The sequence below is a fragment of the Zootoca vivipara genome, chromosome 2 (genome assembly GCF_965207765.1).
Source record: "Zootoca vivipara chromosome 2, rZooViv2.hap1.1, whole genome shotgun sequence".
NCBI classification, from domain to species: domain Eukaryota; kingdom Metazoa; phylum Chordata; class Lepidosauria; order Squamata; family Lacertidae; genus Zootoca; species Zootoca vivipara.
Window position 1 is genome coordinate 75,961,718 of NC_142584.1, and position 11,037 is coordinate 75,972,754.

At 43.1% G+C, this 11,037-nt stretch overlaps 1 protein-coding gene across 4 annotated transcripts in view; it reads left to right on the top strand.

The window, feature by feature from the left end:
* The window catches only part of CFAP92 (cilia and flagella associated protein 92 (putative)), a 55,321-nt gene that overhangs the window by 42,430 nt on the left and 1,854 nt on the right, over nt 1-11,037 (top strand). For all 4 annotated transcript variants that reach the window (XM_035106272.3, XM_035106273.3, XM_088662211.1 and 1 more), the window contains 8 exons: nt 243-437; nt 1,570-1,852; nt 3,580-3,744; nt 4,260-4,472; nt 6,215-6,356; nt 7,822-7,979; nt 9,247-9,413; nt 10,481-10,581. In XM_035106272.3, coding sequence (XP_034962163.3) covers nt 243-437; nt 1,570-1,852; nt 3,580-3,744; nt 4,260-4,472; nt 6,215-6,356; nt 7,822-7,979; nt 9,247-9,413; nt 10,481-10,581 — 1,424 coding nt within the window. The remainder of the gene's footprint in view (nt 1-242; nt 438-1,569; nt 1,853-3,579; nt 3,745-4,259; nt 4,473-6,214; nt 6,357-7,821; nt 7,980-9,246; nt 9,414-10,480; nt 10,582-11,037) is intronic.

Genomic DNA, 11,037 nt, shown 5'->3' on the forward strand with positions numbered 1-11,037 from the left:
ATTCTTCTTGCAATGCATGCATGCATGCATCTAAAAACAACGCAGGTTTTTTTGCATTAGTTGCTCTTGATATGATACCTGCTTCTCTTCTTTATCATACAGGGTTTTAATCTCAGCTTTATAACACTTCAAAATAAAAAAAAAACTCTTGACTATGAAAGGGGAAAGGTAGTACGAAAGGTCAGGAAACACAGGATTATGAAGTATTTGGTCAATGCTGTCCTATTTCTTCTCTCTTACAGGTTGCATGAATCTAAAATTGGAAGATTACAAATATTCTATAACTCACACTTCTCTTTTCATCAGCGCCTATATGTAGACCTTGAAGCCATCCTGCTTCATATCCGTCTCTGCAAGCCACTATCTAATATCGTGAATCAGCCTTTGTTATATATCAAGGACATGGTTCCCCTTCAGTGTTTTGAAGCTCTAATCAGGTTAGATTGTTCTTGGATTTCTGTCTTGCTGTTCTATACATATGCCTATGTTGGTTGTGGAGGAGAGGAGGAACCTCCACTAGACCTTTTGGAGAGAATTTTCATAGCACTTTTGAGTATCTTGTCCTATCTCATCTCAGCTGAAGAGAAGGTAACATGCAGAGGGGTGGTGGTGAAATCATTCTGATTCTCTGTAGCCTCATCACAGTACACTGCCTTAATAATTGGATTCAGCTCAGTTATGAGATCCTTTGCTCTGGCAATGTGTTTCATCATTTCCTTTCAGGGTACATTCAAGAAGTCACCTGAATATGCAAATGAGGGAAGAGCAGATGTACAGGGCCTGCCCCCAATGTCGTCGTGCCTGTAGCAGATACCCCTGAGTCCCCAAGCGTCCCTTTGTTGCATGGGGAAGGTCTGCAGGGGGCTTCTACTTCCATTCATTCCCTTGAACTACTCCACATAATCAGGGCTCCTGCTTTATTGGGGGTCCCTGATCACATGCTGAGTATAAGGAAACCGAGAAAGATTTCTCCAAATTGGGTGAATGGGCCTTAAAATGGTATATGTGGTTCAGTGTAAACAACTAAAGCAGCGCACAAGTTCATTTACATCTTAATAGGACCTGAACTGACTGTAACTGACTAGGAAAGGATTCTTGAGTTCATGATGGATGTTGATCCATTGTTGATCCGTATTAGGGATCATGAGGAAAGGGATTGAGGGGGGAAAACCTTCCAATAACATGGTGCCATTATACAAGTCTGTGGTGCAACTATGCATGGAATACTGTGGTTTTAAAAAAAATATTTTATTTTCTCATTCAATCAATCAATCAATCAATCAATCAATTATTTTCTTCCATTGTGAGATCTGTCCCTTTATTCTTACTCTCTGCTTCCTGTTGTTTAGACAATTACTAATCCATAAGAGGACCTCCTCCTCTTGATTTTATTCTGTGAACCTCCCTGAGACCCTAGTATATAAATTCAATAAATCATCATCATCATCATCATCTTTGGTGAGGGAGTCTATCAAAAGCTTTTTGAAAGCCAAGTGCACAGTGTCTGTTGGGTCACCCTTACCCACATGCTTATGTTTTTTCTCTCTCTCTCTCTGCCTTGTTCTTCAGGCTTGATTCTATCTGCCGCAGTATGAAGTTAAGAGATGTGGTCCATCACGATCTCTTGCCATCTGCAGAAATGATCACAGTGTTGAGCCAAGAGTTTGGGATCCCATTGAAAAGGGATGACTTGGTCATCCAGCAATACCCAGAGATCTCAGGGATATTTGATATGCCACCAAAGGATTCGTATGTGAGAAAATACAGGCGTTTCCCTCTAGATAACCACAACGAAGAGTACATACTTAGAAAAAGGGAAATGGAAAGTCAGACACAAGAAGACTTTATCCAGGTGTGTGCGCTGCAGCAATGAAAGGTTGTCTTAAGACAGGGAAGGGGAAACGGTAGCCATCCACATGCTGTCAGACTACAGCTCCCATCAGCCCTAGCCAGCATGGCCAAGGATGATGGGAGTTGTAGTCCAGCAATATCTGGAGTGCTACAGATTGCCTAGTCCTATCTAAAGAGATTGTTCAGATATGTCTATGTCTCACAAAGTGCCTTCTTAATGGAGTTGTGCTATTATAGCATGCACATGAGGGGTTTTTAGTTTGAAAGCGAGAAAATGCTCAAATCCCCCCCCCCCCCCGCTGCATTTATTTTTGGGTGCAAGCTCCTGATGCTCATGTGAAGAAGTATTCTATTGTCCTGTGATTCACGTATACACATATCAGGGATGGGGAATCTTTAGCCATCTATTTTTTGTTGGGCTCCCAACTTCCATCAGCCCCAGCCAGCATAGTCAGTGGTCAGGGACAATGGAAAAGCCAGCAGATTCCCCATCCCTGCATTCTTCCCCGTCAGAAACCATAAGCTGTTTAAAGTCCCTCTGAATCCAGTGGGACTCACACCTTAGGAACAGCAACCCAGGTCATTGGTATAGAGCAGGGGTGGCCAACTCCCAAGACTGTGATCTACTCACAGAGTTAAAAACTGGCAGTGTTCAGGTCAAAGCTGTTGAGCTTTTTTTTTAGGTAGGGAAGCCCTGTTTTGGGGGATTCATGTCAAACTTGTTGAGCTTCTTTTCGGACGGAGGAAAGCCCATTTCTTTTAAGGGCTTCAGGTCTTAGTTGTTCAGCTTTTTTTTTTTTTTTAGGGAGGAGGAAATTTTTGGGTGAGCTTTTTTTAGGGGAGCCAGTAATCTAGCAGTAATCTACCAGAGACATCCGGTGATCTACCAGTAGATCACGATCTACCTGTTGGACGTGCCTGGTATAGAGGATTTATTTCTTTAGCAAATTTAACAAGGATAAAGAACAAAATGGATACAAGGATCTCCCGCCCCCCAGAAAGGAGAAGTTGTTATTTGGACTTGTGTGATCACAGTGATAGTAGGCCTGAGGGTTCATTAAAAAGCCAGCTCATAAGGGGAAGGGACCCTTTGTGGATTCTGACACCTTTAGGGCAATAAAGACTAAGCAAGCATCTGGGTTTTAGAGCCTCTGTGGAAGATGCGCAGGTGATGGTCTTTAGTGCCCCATATGTTTTCTAAAAGTTACAAGTATTTACTTCTAAAATATGAACATTATTACAGTTAATAACTTAGCTTGGTTGATAGTGGAAAATAGGAAGCTGAATGTCTCCAAAGAAAAGTGGTTGGCAGCTGGCGGTCCGCAAGGTGAGCTCCCATCCCCCAAGGGAAGTACGACATCAGACCCCACAGCTAGAGCTCCAACTCCATTTACACCTTCACCTTCAGTTATGTGCTGCCTGGTGACTGTTTAGAGCAGCTTTTCTCAACCTTGGGTCCCCAGCTGTTTCTGGACTACAACTCCCATCATCCCTAGCTAGCAGGACCAGTGGTCAGGGGTGATGGGATCCATGGTTGAGAAAGGCTGGTTTAGACAATCTGACAGAGGGCTGAGTTGGAGAGACTTGGCTACAGCTTACTGATTTGACTTACCTGACAGTCCAGCTACCGACTTTTTCCATGGCAGAAGTCCTGTGTCTATTTTCAAAAGTACATTTCTTTTTGTCTAACAAGACCAGAATAATTACATGCGTTAACTTGTCTTCCAGTCTAATATTGAGAATATACATCTACTCAGCAAGATGGTGAAAAGGGAAGGCAGGAAAATCATCAGGGCTTTCCCTTCTGATGGCAAGTCCATCTTTAATTACAGTTGCCAGACGTTCAATTCTGCAGAAATTGCAAAGAAGCTGCTTCGTCAAGAGATGGCAGAGGTGAGAGTAGTACATCCCATTTTGGATTTCTGCTAAAGATTGATCTAATGATTTCTGGTATGTCTGGTTAAATTTTGGGATTTTATTTTTTTCTAGGAATTTTGTGAAGATTTGGGAGCCCAGTGGTTCAGATTCATAGTGTGTGTGTGTGTGTGTGTGTGTGTGTGTGTGTATATATATATATCTCCATCCTCCAGGTTTCACCTTTTTGCATTTTAAGGGAGTGTATCCCTCATGTCTTGCTTCTTCAGGCTGAATTTTTGTCTTTGCATTCATAATAATATTGCTTTATCTTCTGAAGTGAATTAAGTATCTATGGGATTTCTAGATATCCAAGTTTCTTAAGTGTTTTCTGTACACTCTAAATCCAACCCAATTATCATTGCTGTGTTAGGAACATGTACAGAATTTTGTTGTAAAGTTCAGGCTTTGCTCTTTTTAGCAAAACTTGTTTCTCGGTGCGAGAAACCCAGAGGATGAGAGTTCTTTCTGACAGAAACATTTGTCTTTCTTAGTATCCAGGCAATAGGTTTACTTACAATCATGAATATCTGTCAGCCGTATTTGACCCAGTAGATGAAGACAGTGTGCTCAAGGAGTCTATGCACCAATCGGAGATGATGTGGCTCTCCCCAGGAGGGTTTGTGTATCCTGGATATAAGAGCAGCCTCGAGTCCAACCGGCATCCTCGTAGGCCTGACGAAGCACGAGTGATGGAGCTGCGTGAGGTAATGGCGGATTTTAAATTCATGCCACACCTATAATCTCCCCTGTGTGGCATTTTATCTTCACAACCACCCTGTGACGAAGATTTAAGAGACAGGGTCTTCTTGCAGGCCATCCAGTGAGTTTTGTGGCAGATGCAAATTTTTGACGCTCATCCCTCTGAATTCAAGGCCCAGTATTCACTCTCCACGACCATACATCTTATTATCAGGGTCCCTTCCAGCTCCACCATCCTAAGATTCTGTGATCATTTAGGCACAAGGCAGACAACATTCTGTGTGTCCTTGAACAGTGTGAACTTGTTGTTTTTATTCTCCCCTTATATGCTGTGTTTTAAACAGCACTGCTGTCTTATTTTAGTATTGGTAGATTTACAGCACAACCCTGTGCATGTTTACTTTGAAGCAAGTCCTGCTGTGTTTAATGGGGTTTACGCCCAGATAAGTATGCGCAGGATTGCACCCTTAAGATCTTTTTATTTTTTGTGTGTGACTTTATGGTGCAGGCCTGTGGTCCTGGGAGGTTGCCCAAGGGACTATAACATTTTGTAGATCTCCTGCTCCACAGGCAGAGAGAGAGAGGTCTGCCCTGGAATCTCATCCAGCCACAATAGAAAGGTCAGCTGCCATCAATTCTTTATCATTAGGTCTCTACTGGCAGAGAGGGCAAAAATTGGGGTAATCAGTAGGTAGGCTATGTACCAGAGGTGAATGGGAGACGCGGCTTTGGATCTGCTGAATCCAGATCCCTCCTGTACCTTCAACACTCTCCCAGAACAGAGGGAGAGAACCAGCAGAAGAATAAACACTACAGACCACTAAAGAAGAAACAGAGAGCCAAAGAATAAAATATGCTGGCAAAAGGAAAAACGCTTCTCCAAGGGCTCTGGATTTGCCATAGCGCTCCTGGCCCAGATCCAGTAGGATTGCTTTGCCCATTTTTATTCTAAGCTGGTTTGAAGACTTTTATATACCGTAGTGGAAAGGCGGGGTAGAAAACAGCTTTGGTTGTGAAAAGGAACTGCACATGCATTTCTGCATCCTGCTGGTAGCTTGTGAGCAGATCTCATGGGTATATTCATGAAATTAAGATATTTTTTTTGCCTGCTCATGCATCTTCTAATCTTAGGTCGAGTAATTAAAATTTGTCCTTGCTGATTAATCAGCTAAAGCATGTATTCAGTAATGTTATCTACCACTGAAACTGACTAGAATCCACCGTTAAAACTGTACAGTCTTTTGTAATTCTTAAGTTTTTAAGCTGTATTTTACATTATTGTAACCCTTGGAGCTTGGAGTGAAGGGTGGGTAATAAATTATCACAGCTGCTGCTGATTTTTTAATCAAATAGGTGGGGGTTTTTTTATATAAAAAAGAAACCATTTGCTTTGACTATCACCAATGCTATTTTGCAAACTGCTTTGGAAAGTCCCCTCAGGTTCAAAAGACGTTTGCTGTCTGGCATGGGGACCTGCTGTGTGAGAAACAAGATCAAGTGGACCCTAAGGACTGATAGATCACAGGCTGTCTTGAGGTGTTATCTCAGCATACAAAATATTAGTATCTGTGTGGCGGCTTTCTTCTTTTCCATATTAAGGAAATTGCTTAACGGAAGTTACGTTTGTCGTCCGTCAGTATGGTATATATGACATATTCATATATTGCTGTGTGATTTGAAGTTTATACTGTCCTGGAAGTTTCAGGAAGACAGCTTTTGTGCTAAAAGATTTGCAATGTTCATTTAGACATGGCAGGAGCACTTGAAAGCCAGTGACATGACAATTCCGGACCGGGACAGATGGCCTTGGGACAAGAGACATGCAGATTTTGAGCTTTACAAAAAGAAGCCTCCATGTGCCCATGTGCTTCTTGATACTCGGAGAGAAGGTATGTACTAGCTTCCATACCTTTTCTTGGAGCGGCTTTAGCTCCTTAAGAAGTGGTGCATCTCTGCATTCAGTAGATGGAAATACTGTCCAGGTTTGAAAGAGCTATTTTGGCGTGCAGTCAGTTGCTTTTACATCGTATCCAGCATCTCAGAAAGTGGCATATGTTCGAGAAAAGGGTGTTGATGCAACATGCCCGTTTCTACTACGCAGTTACGGGAGGTCCCAGCCGTTGTATGTCAGGAAACCCAGGTTCCCTTTACATAATTGAGAGCAGTGGTGTAGGAGCTACTTTACCAGGGGGTCATCCTACAGCAGCTGTTATGTGTAAAAATAACAATTTTGTGGGAATGGCCTGCAGAGCTTACCGCACCCCACAACTGCAAGCTTTCAAATGCTACAGCAGCTCCCAGAGAATGTTGCAATGCACGAGGATCTTTGTTGTTGTTGAATGCATTGTGATGGAGGTGGGGAAATGTCACCAGTGACTTAAGCAGCAGGCTTTCCTCCTTAGAGGCTGGCTAACCTTTTTAATGAAATTGCGAAGGTTGTATTTTCTGTGGTTGCACAGGCATAGAGGGAGGAAAATGGTTGCAGCAGTCCTACAGTGAAAAGGACTGCAACCTTTAATATGTAAACCAAGTTTCTTCCTGTTAGGGCTTCCTGGAGTGTATTTTTCTGAACAAATGCAATTGATTATTTTGGCAGTAAGCCTTTGAGCTAATGAAAATTTAGGAGAGTCCCCCCAAAATTACGGACAGCGGTACTGAAATGAGTATAAAAAGACTTCTGTAGTAAGCTTTAGTTTTAAATCTCACAGTAGGGAAGACTTCCATTATGATGTTATGATTTGTAAGTACCGGTAGTTTCCATGCATTTTGTCTCTCACAGCAGTCAGGATGGACCTCCTTTTTTCACCCCGCCACTAACCAAATTGTTCCAAAACAATCGATTGTTCCAATCAATTCCACGTTCTTTTAAAGGATTTGGTTTTTAAAATCATGGAGACCCTGTTGCTATAATGCACAAGGAGCCAGAGCCTTCGCTTTTGCAGAGATAAAAGGGGAATCCCAGTGCCCAGACCTCAATCTCACCTTTCTTCTCCGCTCCTTTTGGAGCGATCCGAGAGGCGAGAGAGACCACTAAGAGCGTAGCCAGAACCCCCTGCACCTGAAATTAACCATTTCTGGGTTTTTGAGGTCCCCAGCGCCTTTGTGTGACCTCGTTTTCTCTACAAAAGCTCGGGTTTTCCCTGGAGGGCTCAACCCGTGCTCCTTTGTGGTCTGTGGCAGAAGTCCCTCATCATGTAATCTAAAGCATCTATGCTTATGATTTGGAGATGCATTACCAGAACCGATGGGGCAAAAGTCGTTAAGAGCTAGTAATTATAAGTGGGTTAAGGATCTAAATCTCTCATAATATAGTTCTGTTTTTCATTTTTCAACTGACATGTTTCTGAACAAAAGAGCCTCCGAAAGAGATACAATGCAACACTGCAATGAAAGTTCATCGATGCTCCCCATCGACAGAGCTCACTGCAAGTGGACCCAAAGCCAGCTGCCAGCTAGCCAGGCTCCAGGGACTCCTGAAAGATGCACCGGCCAAGCTGTCCCTAAGAATGCTGGTAACATTGACTTTTTAGTAACCCTAAACCCGGTAGTCCTAAAGGGGTCAGCTTTTCTACCAAAGTCATGGGGAACTTGCCAATTTACACACCTAGTTAGACCTGGCATGGCTCCCAATTTGGCTGTCAAGGTTTGGTTTCAACACATCATCAAATGCGATGGCAGGTCTGGAACAAAGAAAAACACTTTTGCTAGTCCACAATCTGGTACCATAAGGTGGCTTCTACCTGTGCATTGGCAAGGGAGGCTTGATGCCACTGCCCATTAGCTGATAGGCAGTGAGAGCAAGCAGGTTGGGAAAAGCGGTGCCATTGAGTTCCCCATGGGGAAGATGTTCCCGGCAGAAAGGAGGTTTAAGTCAATGCCTGTCAGCTGAAGAGCAGTAACTTCAAGCCTCACTTGGGCTTGCCACACTACAAAGGAAAATGGGTCACCGGACAGTGTGGCATTTGGTGATTGGCCCCATCCACCTGTATTATGGCCCAAAGGTTTGAGAGCCCAGGATCTGGCCAGCCAGCTGGATCCAGTCCATACCCTTGTTATAGCACATACGGAGTTCATATTAAGGTGATATGCTTTGCATTTCCCCCCACCCCCCACCCCATCCCAATGGGGTGGTGGATCTGAGTTTTGGATTCCCCCGAGACAGTAGCATTGGTTGAGTTCAAAATTCCAGCGAAAACACATATTTGCTAAGGCATCAATATATTTGCCAGATTCATACTTGGTTTAGTTTAGAATAAAAACCTCACAGGTAATTAGAATATCTCTCCAAAAATTTAATCATTACAGATAACCAGTGATATGAGAAAGAAAGATCCGCATTGAGTTAGTTGGAAGTCACTCCCCCCCCCCCCCCTTGTTCTAATTTTCTTCTTTTTCATTTTTCTTTTTTTTAGGCGAATATAACGTTTATATTTTTGTTTATATCCTTGTATTTTTGCTTTTGTATTTTTTTCTGTTTTGGTATTAATTGTTTGATTTAATTCCGGTAATGCTTGTTTGTATGATGCATAAGTATATAAAAAAGAAGACAATATATATTTGCCATTACTCTTTGAATAGACTTCAAAGACACACCAGTCCTGAATTTATTCATTTCAGTGTTGTTTCAGGTCACTGTACCAGCTTATAGACATGACCTTGTAGTGTATTCAGTGCAGCTTTGATCTGAATTGTATTTCCGGTTCCTAGTGTTGGGAACGCACACATGAAGCTGTATATTTAGAATCAATGTTCTGAAACCTGCTATTCCTGTTCCACTAGCCTACCCCAGTTGCTGGAATGGCAGACCAAGTGGATGTGGAGAGGATCTCCAAAGCATTTGTTCCTGGCGATGATCCACTCCTCAGCCTGAAGAGGAATGACAATATAGTTCCATGCTATGACAGGAAACATGATACATTTAAAACGCTGAAGGGAGATGATTTCAGGTAAGTCATCTAGCTGCTGTACCACACACTGGCATGGCAAGATGATGTTATTGGTAGTTTACTGGCATGTGTACTTAGGACGTATGTACAGCAAAGGTAAAGATCCTGTAGCCCACCAGATGTTAAAGGTAAAGGTAAAGGGACCCCTGACCATTAGGTCCAGTCGTGACCGACTCTGGGGTTGCGCGCTCATCTCACATTATTGGCCGAGGGAGCCGGCATATAGCTTCCAGGTCATGTGGCCAGCATGACAAAGCCGCTTCTGGCAAACCAGAGCAGCACACAGAAACGCCGTTTACCTTCCCGCTGTACCTTCCTATTCATCTACTTGCATTTTGACGTGCTTTCGAACTGCTAGGTTGGCAGGAGCTGGGACCGAGCAACGGGAGCTCACCCTGTCACAGGGATTCGAACCGCCGACCTTCTGATCAGCAAGCCCTAGGCTCTGTGGTTTAACCACAGCGCCACCTGGGTCCCAATGCTACTATTTCTGGCCATGGCCATGCTGCCAATAACGTGAAGCCCCACAGGTTTCCCAGCCCTGTTGTGCAGGATTGCAGATCGAATCATAGAAAGGCATTAGCTTGGAAATTACTGCAGAAATTCTGAACTGTTGTCCAGAGTTCTCTTTTTAGCTTTGGACATAGTAAACTGGGGTAGCTAACCTGTTGCTCTCCAGATGTTGTTAAACTCCAACTCCTGCCACCCCAGCAAGCATGGTCAGCGGTGAAGGATGATGGGAGATGTAGTTCAGCAGCTGGAGGGCCAGAGGTCTCTCATCCCTGGAGTTGGTTATGCATTCTGAGACCTGAATAACCCAGATACTCCACCTTGCTAAAAACGTGTAAATTAAGTTAACATGTTGGAAGAGTAGGAAAGTGAGCTTTAATCTCTTAAGGTGCAAGGTTTGACATTTCTCTTTCAGTAGGGTCAGGCCATGATTTAAAGCATATTTTGTACCGTGAATGTTTGAATAAAAACTTAGCACATAATATGAAAGCACAGCAATGTAGCTACTCTTAAGCATAAATTTTCACCTGTTTTTAAAAGTCTATTCTGTTTTGCAGATTGATTTGTCGTAAGCGATCATTTCGGTACAGGGGGCCGCCTCTGCAGAAATTGGTCTTTAAGGAAGGAATCCAAATAGCAGAGGATACACAGGCTGCAGGTAATGAGGGGAATTAAGCACTGGTTACAGTGTGGTACACAAACCAGTGATCTTTTTCCTGTGTCTTGCTAAGGAGTTTAATAGGCTTAAAGTAGTGGTAGTCACTCTGCTTTTTTTTCTGTGTGCAACACTGAAGTTAATTTGAAGAAGAGCTGGGGTACAGAGATAGCATTCAATTGTGGGCACTTCAACTGGCTACTCTGGCACAAGTGGCAGGGCCCTCTACTGAATCTTTAAGTGTTGTATCATTGGGAAACAGAGAGGCCCCTGGTTAGGGGTAGAAACCTCTTTTTGCTATTACAGACTAATTTTCATTTATCTCTAGCTGGATAAAGGGCATTATAGTGAGTATTATGCAGCATAGGGTTTCTAAAATGAAATAAAACTAGAAAGTAGGTTGACTGTGCACTTCTCTTTAAGCTGTATGCCTGGATTTTGTCTTGGGATTTTCACGTG